Below are 20,000 nucleotides of genomic sequence, written 5' to 3' on the forward strand. Positions count from 1 at the left end.
GCAATTCCTCTTGTGCTCAGCAAAGTCTGTCAAAGAGACTGCGCCTCATAGATAGAGAGACACAACCCCCCTCTCTCTCGTATCCTAGAGACACAACCCTCCCCTCTCTCCTATGATAGAGAGACACAACCCCCCTCTCCTATGCTAGAGAGACACAACCCCCCTCTCTCCTATGATAGAGAGAGACAACCCCCGCCTCTCTCCTATGCTAGAGACACAACCCCCCTCTCTCTCCTATGCTAGAGAGACACAACCCCCCTCTCTCCTATGCTAGAGAGACACAACCCCCCTCTCTCGTATGCTAGAGAGACACAACCCCCCTCTCTCTCCTATGCTAGTGAGACACAACCCCCCTCTCTCCTATGCTAGAGAGACACAACCCCCCCCTCTCTCCTATGCTAGAGAGACACAACCCCCCCCCCTCTCTCTCCTATGCTAGAGAGACACAACCCCCCCTCTCTCTCATATGCTAGAGAGACACAACCCCCCTCTCTCTCCTATGCTAGAGAGACACAACCCCCCTCTCTCTCGTATGCTAGAGAGACACAACCCCCCCCTCTCTCCTATGCTAGAGAGACACAACCCCCCCCTCTCTCCTATACTAGAGAGACACAACCCCCCCCCTCTCTCATATCCTAGAGAGACACAACCCCCCCTCTCTCCCTGTTTGTTGACACTGCCAGAATACTATGACCATCTAGTCAGTTCGATATTCACACTGGGAACACGCACTGTTGTGCAAACAGTATCAGTAATTGGACTGGATATTGACAAATAAATAAACAATTTGCAGTTGAGGTGCCGGAGAACTGTGACTACAGTATTTGTTCATCGTAGGGAAAATTTTATTCAGCAAACATGTTATTTTATTTTATTTTAAAATCAGAATCTTGAATGAGGTTGCAGTTCTTGGATATTTCAACATCAACCGTCTTCCTATTCGCAGACAGAAATATGACACACTAACCAACGCTTATGAAACGGTGAATCACCAAGTGATTCTGATTGGACGTTATAAACCATGGGCCGAGGAGGCTTAATGCAGTTACATCACAACGTGCTCCGTGACAACTTTAAGATTATCCACATCACTCCTCCTTTTACTATCTAATCAGGCCTCATCCAACCATCCCTTCCACAGTGAAATCATCCACTAATCATCCGCTTATTGGACACAGCCAAGTCACCTGACCGGTTGGGTTTTTTCCATTGATATTGTCCGTTTAATCAGTGTCTCCTGTACTCTGGGCGGATGGTGGCGTATTAAACGATGTGATCTGAGGGTCCCCAGATGTGACCTCGGGGCCCTCCAGTCAGAGAACAAGGACGAGGGACGTCTGACACTCTGCAGAAACAACCGTGCGTCTCGGCCTTGGCAGGCAGCCAATCAAGTGTCCGAGGTGAACGCAGGGAGGGCTGTAGCCCGGCGTCGGGATCGACCCGTATGGGGAGAGGGGGGGGGGGGGGGTGATGGGATTGGCTGGCAGGGGGGGGGGGGGGGGTGATGGGATTGGCTGGCAGGGTGGGGGGACGGGCAGATGATGATGAAGATGATGATGAAGAAGATGCCCCCCGACAGACGCATGGTACACAGCTCATACTGCGCTGGGGACGTCCTGAGGTCAGAAGTGGGTCACGCCGTATTTGAGGGTTTAGCGCGAAACGAGCGCGAGTGACATTTAGGGTCAAAGTGCACACAGGCCCATCTGGTAGATAGGCGAGGCCCTGTGTGGAATAGGCATTGCGAGGCCTTTATGCGCTATGCATGCACCTCTTTTTTTCTGAGCCTTCTAAAACGCGAGGCCTTCTAAAACGTGAGGCCCTCTAAAACGTGAGGCCTTCTAAAACGTGAGGCCTTCTAAAACGCGAGGCCCTCTAAAACACGAGGCCCTCGAAAACGCGAGGCCTTCTAAAACGTGAGGCCTTCTAAAACATGAGGCCTTCTAAAACGCGAGGCCCTCTAAAACGCGAGGCCTTCTAAAACGCGAGGCCTTCTAAAACGCGAGGCCCTCTAAAACGCGAGGCCCTCTAAAGTGCGAGGCCCGGTGTGACCGCCCCTTTCTCTGAGTGTGTTTCTGAGTGTGCTCTCTGTAAGGGAAGCTGCTAGACGACTTTCTCACGACCCATCAGAACACGAAGACTCGGTGGACGAGATGACCGTCTGAGACCACGGTCAAAGACCACGACGTCACAGTGACCGAGGTACATGCTGTACTGTAGTTCTCTCTCACTGTCTCAATGTTTGCTCCGCGTCCATCATCGTCCCACCCTCGCTCTCCGTACCGATCTCACTGCGGCTATTGACTAGCGAGGCACCCACATGAGGCCGAGGTCGCGACCTTACGACGCCGTAAAGCCCGTAACAATGCAGTCAGTCTCCTCGTAGCAGAATGCCACCCCACTCATAAAGGGCCACCCCACTCATAAAGGTTTTACAGCTGAGTCCATAAAACAGTGAATGCATTAAACCTTTTCATTGGCTTGTTAATAAACGTTGCTTTGAACAGTCGGTGTCGTGTGTACTGGGTGTTTACTGTATAGCCTGTGTGTGTGTGTTGTGGGTGTGTGTGTGTTGTGGGTGTGTGTGTGTGTGTGTGTGTGTGTATGTATTTAATGTCTACCTATGAGACTATGAGAAAATGCTGCTTAATGCAACAGCGAATTACTTTACTCTAATTTGATCTAGGTCTACTCTGTCTAGTTTGATCTAGTTTGATCTAGGTCTACTCTGTCTAGTTTGATCTAGGTCTCTGTCTAGTTTGATCTAGGTCTCTGTCTAGTTTGATCTAGGTCTACTCTGTCTAGTTTGATCTAGGTCTACTCTGTCTAGTTTGATCCAGGTCTAGTTTGATCTAGGTCTACTCTGTCTAGTTTGATCTAGGTCTACCTTGTCTAGTTTGATCTAGGTCTACCCTGTCTAGTTTGATCTAGGTCTAGTTTGATCTAGGTCTACTCTGTCTAGTTTGATCTAGGTCTACTCTGTCTAGTTTGATCTAGGTCTACTCTGTCTAGTTTGATCTAGGTCTACTCTGTCTAGTTTGATCTAGGTCTACTCTGTCTAGTTTGATCTAGGTCTACTCTGTCTAGTTTGATCTAGGTCTACTCTGTCTAGTTTGATCTAGGTCTACTCTGTCTAGTTTGATCTAGGTCTAGTTTGATCTAGATCTACTCTGTCTAGTGTCTAGTTTGATCTAGGTCTACTCTGTCTAGTTTGATCTAGGTCTACTCTGTCTAGTTTGATCTAGGTCTACCCTGTCTAGTTTGATCTAGGTCTACCCTGTCTAGTTTGATCTAGGTCTACTCTGTCTAGTTTGATCTAGGTCTACCCTGTCTAGTTTGATCTAGGTCTACTCTGTCTAGTTTGATCTAGGTCTACTCTGTCTAGTTTGATCTAGGTCTACTCTGTCTAGTTTGATCTAGTTTGATCTAGGTCTACTCTGTCTAGTTTGATCTAGGTCTACTCTGTCTAGTTTAATCTAGGTCTAGTTTGATCTAGGTCTACTCTGTCTAGTTTGATCTAGATCTACTCTGTCTAGTTTGATCTAGGTCTAGTTTGATCTAGTTCTACTCTGTCTAGTTTGATCTAGGTCTACTCTGTCTAGTTTGATCTAGGTCTACTCTGTCTAGTTTGATCTAGGTCTACCCTGTCTAGTTTGATCTAGGTCTACTCTGTCTAGTTTGATCTAGGTCTACTCTGTCTAGTTTGATCTAGGTCTACTCTGTCTAGTTTGATCTAGGTCTACTCTGTCTAGTTTGATCTAGGTCTACTCTGTGTTGTTTTAATGTTGGACCCCCCCCCCCCCCCCCATATTCTGGTTGTTTATCACCTCACCCTTCATTTAGCTAATGGCCCATGTGGGTGTGTTCCTGCGGCCTCCTAGTTACTGATAAGAACACAGACGTTACCATATCTGCTGTTTAGCTACAGTGGATCCAGATGTGTTTTTGGGGCGACCTGAAACGGTCCTGGGCCTCGCAATATGAGGTAACCAGAACCGGCCGTACCAAATCCCAAACCCAGGAGGGGCCGGCGGAGCGCCATCCACCCCCGTGTCCTTGTTGGTACGTTCCGAGCCTGCTGTCATTCCCCGTTCGCTCTCCTCATGCGGACAGGCAAGAGAGAATCATTCTACCCCATAATTAAAGCTTGTGTGTGTGCGTGTGTGTTTGTGTGTGTGTGTGTGTGTCAGATGGAGAGCGGTGTGTGTAGTCTGCTGGATGAGAGCATGGTTGTTGCTGGGGGTGCTGAATGACTAGATTGTGGCCGTGAGCTGCGTCTCGTTCGCTCATCTCAGACTCCCAGACGAACACACTCCTCCAAACACACACTCCTCCAAACACACACTCCTCCAAACACACACTCCTCCAAACACACACTCCTCCAAACACACACTCCTCCAAACGCACACTCCTCCAAACACACACTCCTCCAAACACACACTCCTCCAAACACACACTCCTCCAAACACACACGGACTGCAGCAGCATCATGTCTCGTGTCAGAACACCAACACAGTCTCTCCTCTCAAAACTGAAATTACTATCCTGCAGATCCGTTTGTTGACGGAGATAATAATGCGAATATTGAAATGAGAATTCACATTTTTGTCCGTAAACAAACTTTTTCCCCCCTCTGTTTTGGGTAGATGGGGGGGGGGGGGCGAGCAGAGCCGTTCGTGATCGAGGGGGAATTTGAAAGTGAGAAACCGTTGGTTTGAGGGCCTTTTTGGAAACTGTGTGGATTATCAACGAAGAACAGCAACATTAATTTCACGCATCAGGAGGAACCCGGGTTCCGTCCTCTCGGCTCTGAGGCAGAGCGATCGTAGAGAGAACAACACCTCCAGCACGGAACCACAAACTAGGAGGAACACAACAACAAAGACGTTGGTCTGGGGATGTTTTGAATGCAAATGTGGACTACATGTGGATCTGGATAACTCTGGTGCTACAGTATGGATAACCACCCCTGTACCAGCCACGCTGCGCCTGGGCTCTGATAGGCTGGTCTCAGAGCTGCTCCTGGGCTCTGATAGGCTGGTCTCAGAACTGCTCCTGGGCTCTGATAGGCTGGTCTCAGAGGAGGACCTTCTGAAAGACAGCAGTAGATGCTCGTGATAGCGCCTATGGGTCTGGACTTCCTTCCTTCCTTCCTTCCTTCCTTCCTTCCTTCCTTCATTCCTTCATTCATTCATTCATTCATTCATTCATTCATTCATTCATTCATTCATCCATCCATTCATTCATTCATTCATTCATTCATTCATTCATTCCTCTTGTGTCATGTATATGTGCTCTGTAGGCCTAAAGGCCTGGACTCAACTAAAATACATTCAGTAGATTTTTTTTTCTCTTTTACATGAATAAGACTGATGAAGTGTTTTGGTCCGACCTGGCGCTGTAGTTTACAACTCCTGCTCCACACGGGGGGGTGTTCTCATCCTGTCACACCATCTTTTATCCTGCGTTCCACTTGGAACGAGCTTCAAACGGACTCGAAACTCAGAGCTTCACTCGACGACTTTAAAGCCGGGATCAATATCATGGAAGAGAGCATGATGGGAGGAAGAGAGCATGATGGGAGATTGTAAACGGTCTGACCTGTGAACGCACTTTCTCTAAATGTGCTGACTTCTCAAATGGATGAGTTGGTGTTGCTGTTTTGTAGCTTTGTCGTGTTTTTCATGTTGTGTGTTGCAACTTGTCTTAAACGGTGCGCTGCTTTTTATCCTGGCAAGGTCTCTCTCTCGATGAGACAAACCTGGTTAAATAAAGATGACGTTAAATAAATAAAGTCATCCTGTTACTGAGTTCCAAACAGATCGGTGTCCCTCGTCTCTGTCTCGCTGCATTGATTTGAACCCAAGATGGGTGACAGGAAGTACAAACGTGAACATGCATGAAATGGAATAACGTGAATACAAATGCAGTCATCGCATACCAGGAAGTGCATCAAAGGACTGCGACGACCACACGGGTTATTTAAAAATGCAACACTTTAGAAAAAACACATTCTTAAATAAAAGGCCCGGCCTCAATTTCCCATGAGGCTTCCGACGTAGCCCCAGATCCGACATTAAAGGTGCCATAATTAGACGGGCCAGTCACTGAGTCCACAATAGCTTTTATTCTGCCGGCGCCACCATATGGGCCCGCATGAGTTCAGACTCAGCCAGTGTTCCTGATAGAGGAAATAGGGGGAAAAAAAGAACGAGGGAAGAATAAAAAAAAAAGGAGTTGTCCTCAAGTGACACACAGTCATATGCTATCAATATGCTGCCATGTTCTGGTGGAGCCGGGCTGTGCTTCCATGGGCCTGGCGGTGGGAACGTGGCACGTCTCTCTCAGGGACGCTGGGATTCTGAGGCTTTCATTTCACTCTCTTAGCTTTGATTCAGGGACTTTGTCTCTTTGTTTTTCACGACTGTGGAAGGGCAGGCGTCCATTTTACTTCCAGACAGGAACAAAGAGGGTCCTTCCTAAACAGTGAGGGACAGTTTGTGATGTAGAACGACAGGTCGTGGAGGCCGGAGAGGTGGAGATGAACCTGTAGGATTGTGCTCTCTGGTCTGGAGGGTTCCTGACTGATATGATGTCATGTCGTGTAGTCTGAACCTCTCTATACATGGATACTGTAACATATAACATGTAGTTTGCGTTAGGGTTACTTTTGCTGTTGTGTTCAGGTTGTAATCTACTCCAGCCCCACCTTTAACTCACACTTCTACAGTAGAACCTCCCCTTTAACCCACACTTCTAGAGTAGACCCTCCCCTTTAACCCACACTTCTACAGTAGACCCTCCCCTTTAACCCACACTTCTACAGTAGAACCTCCCCTTTAACCCACACTTCTACAGTAGAACCTCCCCTTTAACCCACACTTCTACAGTAGAACCTCCCCTTTAACCCACACTTCTACAGTAGAACCTCCCCTTTAACCCACACTTCTACAGTAGAACCTCCCCTTTAACCCACACTTCTACAGTAGAACCTCCCCTTTAAACCACACTTCTACAGTAGAACCTCCCCTTTAACCCACACTTCTACAGTAGAACCTCCCCTTTAAACCACACTTCTACAGTAGAACCTCCCCTTTAACCCACACTTCTACAGTAGACCCTCCCCTTTAACCCACACTTCTCCAGTAGACCCTCCCCTTTAACCCACACTTCTACAGTAGAACCTCCCCTTTAACCCACACTTCTATAGTAGAACCTCCCCTTTAACCCACACTTAGACCCTCTCCTTAAAATAAATAAGGCAAGATCCCTACTAACACAACCCAGTCAGTCAGATAAGAGATACGTACCCTTCTCATCTCTGCGTGCTGTATTCAGGGTTGAGACCTGCACCGTTAGCCTAGCATATCTCCTTCACACCGTTAGCCTAGCATATCTCCTTCTTGCCAAACCACTGTTTTCTGGGCACAGTGATTTCACACGACACCTCAAATGTCCCGTTGTAACTTCCGTCAACAAACAGAGGTGCCTTGAGCAATCACAGCGCCCAGGCTGTGGTGGTTTGGCAAGAAGAACATAGTTAGGAGTATGTATCTGCTTCAGAAATTACATTTTCATAAGTCTCGTTGGCTCCTCCCAGCAAACGCTGACGGAGGGTGTATTTTAAGTCGTGTGTGTTATTTAGTTCGTTCGTTTGTTCGTTCGTTCATTCGTTCGTTCGTAACATAGCAGGATTATACAAAAACGAGCAGAGTGATTCTCATGAAACTGGGTGGAGAGGTGCATCATGGGCCAAGTTAGAACACATTAAATTTTGGTGCAGATCAGAATCACTGGGCGGATACACCAATTAAAAGAACACAACATTTGCCACACTTCTATAGTAGAACCTCCCCTTTAACACTTCTACAGTAGAACCTCCCCTTTAACCCCCCCTTCTACAGTAGAACCTCCCCTTTAACACTTCTACAGTAGAACCTCCCCTTTAACCCCCCCTTCTACAGTAGAACCTCCCCTTTAACACTTCTACAGTAGAACCTCCCCTTTAACCCACACTTCTACAGTAGAACCTCCCCTTTAACCCCCACTTCTACAGTAGAACCTCCCCTTTAACCCACACTTCAACAGTAGAACCTCCCCTTTAACCCACACTTCTACAGTAGACCCTCCCCTTTAACCCACCCTTCTACTGTAGACCCTCCCCTTTAACCCACACTTCTACAGTAGAACCTCCCCTTTAACCCACCCTTCTACAGTAGAACCTCCCCTTTAACCCACACTTCTACAGTAGAACCTCCCCTTTAACTCACACTTCTACAGTAGAACCTCCCCTTTAACCCACACTTCTACAGTAGAACCTCCCCTTTAACCCACCCTTCTACAGTAGAACCTCCCCTTTAACCCACACTTCTACAGTAGACCCTCCCCTTTAACCCACACTTCTACAGTAGAACCTCCCCTTTAACCCACACTTCTACAGTAGAACCTCCCCTTTAACCCACACTTCTGTAGTAGAACCTCCCCTTTAACCCACACTTCTATAGTAGACCCTCCCCTTTAACCCACACTTCTACAGTAGGACCTCCCCTTTAACCCACACTTCTACAGTAGAACCTCCCCTTTAACCCACACTTCTACAGTAGAACCTCCCCTTTAACCCACACTTCTATAGTAGACCCTCCCCTTTAACCCACACTTCTACAGTAGAACCTCCCCTTTAACTCACACTCCTACAGTAGACCCTCCCCTTTAACCCACACTTCTACAGTAGAACCTCCCCTTTAACCCACACTTCTATAGTAGACCCTCCCCTTTAACCCACACTTCTACAGTAGAACCTCCCCTTTAACCCACACTTCTATAGTAGACCCTCCCCTTTAACCCACACGTAGACCCTCTCCTTAAAATAAATAAGGCAAGATCCCTACTAACACAACCCAGTCAGTCAGATAAGAGATACGTCCCCTTCTCATCTCTGCGTGCTGTATTCAGGGTTGAGACCTGCACCGTTAGCCTAGCATATCTCCTTCACACCGTTAGCCTAGCATATCTCCTTCACACCGTTAGCCTAGCATATCTCCTTCACACCGTTAGCCTAGCATATCTCCTTCACACCGTTAGCCTAGCATATCTCCTTCACACCGTTAGCCTAGCATATCTCCTTCTTGCCAAACCACTGTTTTCTGGGCACAGTGATTTCACACGACACCTCAAAAGTCCCGTCGTAACTTCCGTCAACAAGCAGAGGTGCCTTGTGCAATCACAGCGCCCAGGCTGTGGTGGTTTGGCAAGAAGAACATAGTTAGGAGTATGTATCTGCTTCGGAAATTACATTCTCATAAGTCTCGTTGGCTCCACCCAGCAACCGCTGGCGGAGGGTGTATTTTCAGTCGTGTGTGTTATTTAGTTCGTTCGTTTGTTCGTTCATTCGTTCGTTCGTAACATAGCAGGATTATACAAAAACGAGCAGAGTGATTCTCATGAAACTTGGTGGAGGGGTGTAGCATGGACCAAGTTAGAACACATTACATTTTGGTGCACATCAGAATCACTGGGCGGATACACCAATTAAAAGAAAAAATTTGCCACACTTCTACTGTAGAACCTCCCCTTTAACCCACACTTCTACAGTAGAACCTCCCCTTTAACCCACACTTCTACAGTAGACCCTCCCCTTTAACCCACACTTCTACAGTAGAACCTCCCCTTTAACCCACACTTCTACATTAGAACCTCCCCTTTAACCCACACTTCTACAGTAGACCCTCCCCTTTAACCCACACTTCTACAGTAGAACCTCCCCTTTAACCCACACTTCTACAGTAGACCCTCCCCTTTAACCCACACTTCTACAGTAGAACCTCCCCTTTAACCCACACTTCTACAGTAGAACCTCCCCTTTAACCCACACTTCTATAGTAGAACCTCCCCTTTAACCCACACTTCTATAGTAGACCCTCCCCTTTAACCCACACTTCTACAGTAGACCCTCCCCTTTAACCCACACGTTTACAGTAGAACCTCCCCTTTAACCCACACTTCTACAGTAGAACCTCCCCTTTAACCCACACTTCTACAGTAGAACCTCCCCTTTAACCCACACTTCTATAGTAGACCCTCCCCTTTAACCGACACTTCTTCAGTAGACCCTCCCCTTTAACCCACACTTCTATAGTAGAACCTCCCCTTTAACCCACACTTCTACAGTAGAACCTCCCCTTTAACCCACACGTTTATAGTAGAACCTCCCCTTTAACCCACACTTCTACAGTAGAACCTCCCCTTTAACCCACACTTCTATAGTAGAACCTCCCCTTTAACCCACACTTCTACAGTAGAACCTCCCCTTTAACCCACACTTCTATAGTAGACCCTCCCCTTTAACCCACACTTCTATAGTAGACCCTCCCCTTTAACCCACACTTCTACAGTAGAACCTCCCCTTTAACCCACACTTCTACAGTAGACCCTCCCCTTTAACCCACACTTCTACAGTAGAACCTCCCCTTTAACCCACACTTCTACAGTAGAACCTCCCCTTTAACCCACACTTCTACAGTAGACCCTCCCCTTTAACCCACACTTCTACAGTAGAACCTCCCCTTTAACCCACACTTCTACAGTAGACGAAAGGGGCATGGGATCCTCATTCCCCAACCCCAGGGCCTGGTTTATTTGTTGGGTCAGGAGTTTGTGTGTGTGGAGAGTGACATGTGGTGTTGAAAGCCTTGGTGGCCTGCCGCGATCGTTTGGTCTTGGACAGAGTGTGCGAGTGCCAGGAGGGAGGTCACCCCCAAACTCTAGCTCATTCCATCTTTTATTCTCTGCGGAGATTTAGTGAAACACACGACCACAAAGCTAGTTTAAGTATGTCACTCTCCCATCGTTCCCAAGGACCGCTGCCAAAACATGAGACATCTGATTTAGAGAATAATAAAATACAGAAAAATGGCTTTCCCATAATTACAGAGTCTCTTATCTTAGCGCAAGAAAAAGAAAAGAGAGACAGAGAGAGAGAGAGAGAGACAGAGAGAGAGAGCGAGAGAGAGAGACAGAGCACGAGAGAGAGAGAGACAGAGAGCGAGAGAGAGAGAGAGAATTCCATACAAGCAACAGTTCTTCACATTGGCATTATAAATGGGTATAAAAAGAACCCGGTGTTTGGGACTTTGAAAGCAGTGGGCTGATTCAAACCTGCTGTGGACGCCGTCACCAGCGCCACACAAGCTACAGTTGTGTTTCAGGGGGCTTATTTGTGCACTGCAGCCATATGGAGAAACGCTGACAAAGCAAGGATTCCTCAAAGTATTTACACAAATCACATTTGCTGCGTGACTTTAACTGGGTGAGGTAGCAGGGGTCCTGATTTGACTCCGGAACTTTCTGAGGTACGCCTGTCGGGGGGGGTGAGCTCCTCCGGTTCCCTTCCAGGGGACTGACCCTATCCCAACAACAACAACATCTCCCAAGCACCCCTGCAGGTGAGGCGTGGTGGCCAGACGCTCGTAAGACGAGCACAAAGAGCGTCTTGGGTTGTGCGTTCTACGTCCTGGTGGTTCCTGTCATCTAGACGCCGGTACTACTGCCTTTCAAGACAGGAATAGCTCAGAGAACATGGAACCCAGACTTCACTCGCAGAGGAGAAATCCAACGGGCGTTTCATGTGGTCTGGATGTGTGTGGTGGGAGGGAGGCAGCTGTGCTGATATGACTGATGGAGAACACCTGTGTGTGTGTGTGTGTGTGTGTGTGTGTGTGTGTGTGTGTGTGTGTGTGTGTGCGTGTGTGTGTGCGTGTGAGTGTGCGTGCGTGTACGTGCGTGTGTGCGTGTGTGTGCATGCGTGTGTGTGCGTGTGCGGGTGACACTGCCCTAGCGACCGATAGCCAGTAGAGGGGGATAATAGCCCCCACCCCCTGAAATAACCATGACGACGTTATTGATTGACAGCCCACTCTGATGCTGGAGCTCTTTTCCCTTCAGACTAAGTGTGTGTTTCTCATCATGAATCTGAATGGAATTGACTGAGAGAGAAAAAGCTTAACTGACTATAGCTCAGGGTAACGCTGATCAAAGTTTTAAGAAAAACTATTACCTCAAAGATCTGATTTTATTGAATGCATAATAAATGCACCAGTGACTTTTTACCTTCATCAATGTGATGACCTATTTGATCATTTTAATAGCAAACTATTAAATATTAAACTATTAATAACAAACTACTAAAACCACTATTGATGATTGGCTCCAGTTAAGTCAAAAAAGTCCAAATCAAACCAGAGATCCCCATGGATACATGAGGAAACAAATGAATGAAAGATAAATTGCAGAAAGGCAGAGCGGAAGTGGAGAAAGTAAAAATTGCAGGTCCACTATGATGTCTAGAAAGAGAAACTCAGTATGACAAGACCATTAGAAATGCTAGACAGGGTCATTTCTCCAACCTGATCACTGGGAACCAGAATAATCCAAAAATCCACTGTACTATTGACAGTCTCATGAATCTAGCTGCCCCCCCCAAAAAAAAACACTTTGTGAGTTGTTCCCCACTTGTAAATGTAGAGAGTTTGCAGTATAGGGATAAGATTGCAGCCACTAGGGCCGGTGTTACTCAACAACCCCCCCCCCCCTGCTGAGACTGTAATCGTATGTTTCCCAGCCAACCATGCACAGACGCTGTGTTTCCCTCTTCCCTGGTTGAGACAGACATGCTGAAGAGGGACCATCTCAACCTGAGCCTTTTACCTGCCTCCTCAACCCCATTCCCACCAGATAAAGAAGGACTGCTTATCTGATGAAGGGTGCCCTATCACTCCTAGCACTGGCACTGGCACCCCAGTGCTCTTAAAAGTGCCACCAGAGAAACCCCTCCTGAACAAACATCATCTAGATTCTTCAGCACTAAGTAACTTCAGTGCAACATCTAACCTTCCATTTAAACAAGATTATTAGACAGACAGACAGACAGACAGACAGACTGACAGACAGACAGACAGACAGACAGACAGACAGACAGACAGACAGACAGACAGACAGACAGACAGACAGACAGACAGACAGACAGACAGATAGATAGATAGATAGATAGATAGATAGATAGATAGATAGAAAGATAGATAGATAGATAGATAGAAAGATAGATAGATAGATAGATAGATAGATAGATAGATAGATAGATAGATAGATAGATAGATAGATAGATAGATAGATAGATAGATAGATGATAGATAGATAGATAGATAGATAGATAGATAGATATGAACTCTATCTCCAAAGGGAAATTATTTTTGTTTCTGTGAAAAGTATGCATAGCACACAACAATACAATACAATACAATAACAGAGCGGGGGTAGTGCAATAATTTACAGAAAGGCACAATATACAGTATACACAATACATACAGGTACACATGAATTCTTTCTTATGCAGCTAAATGGTTTTTTAAATGCAAACTGAGTCTTTGAGAAATCTCCTGGGCTCACCACAGCACAGAGGCAGCGTTAGTTACCGTAGTAAACAATCTTAGAATAAACACAGATGCCAAAACGCTCTCAGTCCTTGTACTTTTACATTTAAGTGCAGCACTTGACACTGTAGTTTAGTTTAGTTTAGTTTATCCGTTTATTATGTCAAGGACAATCCTAATACATGAACGATATAAAATACAGTAAATAAAAGGCAGCGTTAACTTATCGGCTAATTGTCATCTTGACAAATAAAGCACCAGTAAGTGAGCAGAGGTGATTACAAGCAGTTGCAGCAAACAGTAACAACAACGCATAGGGGACAGGGACACATGAATAGTCACAGCAATGACAGAAGCACACACAGGCCATAGCATATTTACAAACCACACCACATAAGCACTTAAGGTAGCAGCAACATTGAAGCACATAGATGCCACAGGACGATTACAGGCCATACCACATTAAGCACAAACGAACAGTAATACATCAACAAAACAAGCAAGATGGAGAGGAAGCAGAGAGAGGGATTAATGAGGACAGCTTTAGTTCTTGGTCAGCCAGGCGTTAAAGGAGTAGTAAAGGGAAAATGCATGTTTAGCCCTGTTTTAAGGTTACTTATGATCATATACAATGATTCAGATCAAAACGTTGACAAAACTAGCACTTTTGAGAAAGTCTGATAATTGCTCTACCACTGTTTTGGTCATACAATGGATGTGGGTGGGCATCGTGAAAAATCTTGATTTCAAAGACTGCACAGGAATAGAACGGCTAGAAATGTTTGCAGTGCAAAAAAAATAAAAAAATAACAAGTCATTGATTGGCTCTTGCAGGCCATCCACCAGACCCTCTGGAGCCCTGTTAACCCGTGCGCTAATATGGGCCTGCGCTAGGCAGCTAGCTAGCCTTGTTAGCTGGGAAGGCTAATTTCACTATTTCCTTATGCTCTCGTTTCTAAAGCGCTATGACTTGCAGGCACACTTTTTTACTCTGTAAATATCTTGTTACTACATTTCCTCATCATCTTTTTCACAATTACTTTCTTCAGAGCTTTTTTTTCTTGATCTCTCACTCAACTCTTTTTCCCTCCTCGCTAGCTCCTGCCCAACAGCCAATCAAAAGACAGGAGGAGTGACATGACTCATAAACAACCAATTACATGTAATAAAAGTAAACATAGGTTGTACAATAGGTTATAGTCTGTACACCACATGCTCACCAGGGTCACTGCAAACAATACGTTTCATGTGGCAGAAGAATATCTATAGTGTATTGAACTGAATACATGCAACTACTAAGAAAAGCATATTTATTCCAAGCAGAACAAATAGAAAACTAGTTGCAAACAAAAAATCCAGATGATTTAATTCCCCAGGGGGCTAGAATAAGACCCAAACTGCTTTTTACCACCCAAGGAAGATCGTTGCACCCATTTCTCCACTGAGAAATGTATCCATGCTTTTATCACAACCAGACTTGATTACTGCAACGCTCTCCTGTCTATACTACCCAAGAAAGCAATTTGACAGCTGAAAAACACCCAGAATACAACAGCACGTGTACTGACCACGACCTGGCAGAGTTTACACACAACCCCCCTGTTTTAAAGTCTTTACACTGGACAGCACAGGCAGGTGAGTTTCACAATTGATGTTAAGGGATATTTCATTCGTTTTTAAATCAATTCATTACTTTGCCCCACATCATATACAGTGTGTCAGACATGCTTTTGAGGTATGAACCCTGTAGTCATGTGGTCCTCTGGTACTGAACAGAAGGCAAAAGAGCTGTGCGCACATCCAACCTTAGTACTGTAGGCCAGGTGCTGGTTCTGAGAGTCCATACGTTTGGAGTCTGGTTCTGGCCTTCTGCAGGAACTACACCAGGGCCCAGAACTAAGAATTATGGGTAGGCATCTTTCAGAAAAACAAGAAAAGACAAAAAAAAGAAAAATAATAATCTCAGTCTTGCTCTAAGATTTTTTTTACTGTGTCAGTCTATTTTACACTCCATTTCTTTTTTTAAATTATGCTTATTATTTATGTATTGTATTTATTGTCTGAAATGCATGTCTGAAATATACAAACACATTTTGTTTGATTGATTGGTTGATTGATTGATTGGTTGGTTGATTGGTTGATTTATCGACTGCTTGATTGATTGATTGATTGATTGATTGATTGATTGATTGATTGATTGATTGATTGATTGATTGATTGATTGATTGATTGATTGATTGATTGATTGATAGAGAAATAAGGTGGAAACTCCCTCAAGCCTGTGCTAAAATGCACTTGCTTAAATCTGTGGGGACACATGACTGTTCAAAGGGTAGAGATTTGGGAGACAGCACACGATTAAACCACTCAAAATGCACAAATTAGAAAATTCTTCTCTCAGTAAATAACTACATTCTGAGCCAAAGCGGACAATAATTTAATGATTACACCAAATACTAATCTAAAATGATTGCTGATGTTTTATGACACTGTGTCCTTATACAGGACATTGACTGATGTGTCCGTGTCACTCTGTCATCTACGCTGCAGTATGGTGCAAGTTGAAAAGTGACACATATAAGCGCCGTTACTCAAGTCCAGATTAGGGGGCTGTTTTAATTGCGGGGAGCCTTTGAGGAGCAGGCCTGGCTAATGGAAGCTGACAGTCGTATGATAGGGCCTCTGTGATCACCATCATCACACTACACAGTCTCCTCACTCTTTCCATCTCTCTCTTCCTCCCTCCCTCCCTCTGTCCCTCCCTCCCTCCCTCCCTCTCTCTCTCTCCCCCTCTCTCTCTCTCTCCCTCCCTCTCTCTCCCTCCCTCTCTCTCTCTGTCCCTCTCTCTCCCTCTCTCTCTCCCTCCCTCTCTCCCTCTCTCTCTCCCTCCCTCTCTCTCTCTCTCCCTCCCTCTCTCCCTCCCTCTCTCTCTCTCTCTCTCTCTCTCTCTCTCCCTCCCTCTCTCCCTCCCTCTGTCTCTCTCTCCCTCCCTCTCTCTCTCTCTCCCTCCCTCTCTCTCTCTCTCTCTCTCTCTCTCTCTCCCTCCTCCCATCCATTCACACTGTGATTGACTGCTTTATTTCAGGAACAGCTCCATTAGTTATGTTTCGAATAGGGTTCGTCCGTCATCGAAAATAATTGAAAGTAATCATCTCGACCCGTTCTGCTCTGTGTGTGTGTGTGTGTGTGTGTGTGTGTGCGTGTGCATGCATGTGTGTGTGTGTGCGTGTGTGTGCGTGCGTGTGCATGCATGTGTGTGTGTGTGTGCGTGTGTGTGTGTGCGTGTGCATGCATGTGTGTGTGTGTGTGTGTGTGCGTGTGCATGCATGTGTGTGCGTGTGTGTGTGTGCGTGTGCATGCATGTGTGTGTGTGTGTGTGTGTGTGTGTGTGTGTGTGTGTGTGTGTGCGTGTGCATGCATGTGTGTGTGTGTGTGTGTGTGTATATGAGGCCAAGGTTCCCAGTCCTAGATCAAGCCTATTCCTTGACTAAACAGTATCTTTAGTGGATGATTTCTGTTTTATAGAGGTGTGGTTTAGTCCAAAATCTGGTTTTGTGTCAGAGAATCAGCCTCCAATGCTATGTTATGAAAAACGTGTGTGTGTGCGTGCGTGTGTGCTTGTGTGTGTATGTGTGCGTGTGCGTGTGTGTGTATGTGTGCGTGTGTGTGTGTGCGTGTATTGCCTCCTGAGATTCAGTAGAGAAAAGGTTCCTCTGGGACACCATACCAATGCATTTAACACATGCCCCACCCACCTCCCCTTCTACAGTAATTGAGATAATATCTGCACTTGTACACATACTGTACAGTAACTAAAGCATTTTGAGGACACAAATTAGATGATCTAATCAAATTATAATCCCTTTCATATATTTTCATTTACCAATGTTTTGATACGTCTGTTTTTGAGCACTTCTATTCAGGTAAAAGAACGGTTCCTATATCAGTGTTTTTGATAAGCTAACACACCCAGAGTGTCATGAGAGAGAGACTACAGGACTGGATGACACTGAGCTGCTCCTAGTTACAGTAGCCCCTGATTAGGCAGCGGGGAAACCCCGTTACGTTCTCTCCAGCTGAGACAGGGACAAGGTCACATGTCCAATGGGATTATTGTTATTCCATAAAACAATATGAGAAACGCTCACTCAATACACATTAAGAGGGTTGTCTTTATTATCAAACATGATTCTGACAAAGGGCTTTATTGAATACACCATGGTCACAGAAAGGGCTGCTGCCGTTCCTGCTTTAAGCTGTTTGTTTTTATTAAAAGTTGAATAAGGACACACACACACACACACACACACACACACACACACACACACACACACGTCACAGTAAGGCAATGGGGTAATGAGAGCTGTCAGAAGGAAGCTCATACTATTCAAGCATTCATTTCAACACTCTGTCCAAACTCATAAACCCCTACTTGATTGCTGGGTGTAAAGTATACAGTGGACAAAAATTCAGTATGGCAAGTATTAACTACGTAAAAAAGTGTACTAGGGAACTCCACTAACACTTGGCTTTCACTTTCAAAAAAGCTTAAAGGAGAATGCTCGTTTTTGACAATCTGGACCTTATTAGCACAACTAGCGATTCATAAAGACAGATTGATGAAAACAACCGTTTCGCGGCAGAAAATAGATTTTTTAGAAGCTGCATTCTCGTTGCCCCGTCCGCCGCCATTACATGGATATACTTGGCTCATGCTTGATTTTAAATTTCTTCTACAGGCCTCCGAATTACACCAAAGTTATCTCGGTGAGTGAAACGTCTTATAATATGCCGTAAATAAGGTCAAAAACAAGCATTCTCCTTTAAATGACGTATAACACTGGTAAAGTAACTACTGGCCCAATAAGCTCCAAATTAGCTTCATATACCGTACACCAACGGCACAGTAAACGCGTCTGTACACAACACAGCTGCGCCCTGAGGTCCACATCATTTCTTGTCCAGACCGAAGATCTCGGAGCTCTCGATGAGGATGAACTCTACGATCTGGTTCTGGAACACCATGTTGAAGGCCATGTTCCCGCCGTCCAGCTCCGGCCACATGAGCGTGGGTCCGAACACGATGCTCAGGCTCTGGGTGGACATGAGGTTCTTTGGCGAGCGAGACAGGATTCTGTGGAGGAAGACGATGCGAGGTGGTCAGGAGATTATCTGGGGGTAGGAGGAACGGGGAACGGGCAAATCTTAGGGTCGTATTGTTTGGAAGCGGAGGAACATTGGGGTATGATATCGTTTGAACTTGAGGATTTTCCAGTTATGAGGCAGGCTTACTTCAAGATGGATACCTCTCCTCTGTTTTTGGCCATACCTCATAGTCACCTCATAGCCACTGAACGACAGTAAATCATCTCCATCTCAAACGTATGTGTAGCCACTACTAGAACATTTCACCAGGATTGTCGGCGGGGCAGGTTTTACCCTTGAATGCCCCCATAGAAAGCAGATCTTGTTTCACTACTGGCAACATTGTGTATCATTTCGTGAGCCTGGCTCTAGGTAGCAAGATACCCCAGTTGGAGAGTCCAGGTCGAGCCACAACTGAGGCAGCTCGCTCCAAACCACTAATTCACTAACAGTAGTGTGTGCTATAGTGCACCCACTGGCTCTAACCTATCTGAAAGAGAGAGGCCTACAGAAATGTGGAAAGGGGTTCAGTGTCAAGGGGCTGGAAGAGGATGAGAAGGCAGAAAATGTTGGCGCAGAAACCCCCCCCACACACGCGACTCTTGTATACTACATACTTTGCAATGAGGTTTCTGAAGAGACGACACTCTGAGCTGCATTAACCAAGATGCCCTGTGACCTTGGGCTCAGGTTTCACTGTACTCACCATATGTCCTCCGTTCCAATGGGCCAATGGAAATGAACACCATTAGCATTTGAACCTGAGGCTAGGGTATATATGAGGACTCCTTCAGGGGGGGGGGGGGGTGCAGGGAGAGGAGGAGGGAGAGGGGGAGGTGCAGGGAGAAGAAGAGAGGAGGAGGTGTAAGGAGAGGAGGAGGAGAGGGAGGAGGTGCAGGGAGAGAAGCAAAGTGCGGGGGGAGGAGGAGGTGTAAGGAGAGGAGGAGATGGAGGGAGAGGGGGAGTTTTAGGAGAGGGGGAGGTGCAGGGAGAGGAGGAGGTGCAGGGAGAGGAGGAGGTGGAGGGAGAGGAGGAGGTGCAGGGAGAGGAGGAGGTGGAGGGAGAGGAGGAGGTGCAGGGAGAGGAGGTTTAAGGAGAGGAGGAGGTTTAAGGAGAGGAGGAGGTGCAGGGAGAGGAGGAGATGGAGTGAGAGGAGGAGGTGCAGGGAGAGGTGGAGGGAGAGGAGGAGGTGGAGGGAGAGGAGGAGGTTTAAGGAGAGGAGGAGGTGGAGGGAGAGGAGGAGGTGGAGGGAGAGGGGGAGGTGCAGGGAGAGGAGGAGGTGGAGGGAGAGGGGGAGGTGCAGGGAGAGGAGGAGGTGGAGGGAGAGGAGGAGGTGGAGGGAGAGGAGGAGGTGCAGGGAGAGGAGGAGGTGCAGGGAGAGGAGGAGGTGGAGGGAGAGGGGGAGGTGGAGGGAGAGGAGGAGGTGCAGGG

General features: G+C 46.4%; 1 protein-coding gene across 1 annotated transcript in view; it reads right to left on the reverse strand.

Annotated features, from left to right (window-relative positions):
• Positions 1–18,093: 18,093 nt before the first annotated feature.
• The window catches only part of LOC311313326 (SH3 domain-binding protein 4-like), a 162,525-nt gene continuing 160,618 nt past the window's right edge, over positions 18,094–20,000 (reverse strand). The window contains exon 14 of the mRNA XM_084443447.1: positions 18,094–18,558. Coding sequence (XP_084299573.1) covers positions 18,375–18,558 — 184 coding nt within the window. The 3' untranslated portion in view covers positions 18,094–18,374. The remainder of the gene's footprint in view (positions 18,559–20,000) is intronic.

The sequence above is a fragment of the Borostomias antarcticus genome (genome assembly GCF_949987555.1).
Source record: "Borostomias antarcticus genome assembly, chromosome: 9".
Lineage (NCBI taxonomy): Eukaryota > Metazoa > Chordata > Actinopteri > Stomiiformes > Stomiidae > Borostomias > Borostomias antarcticus.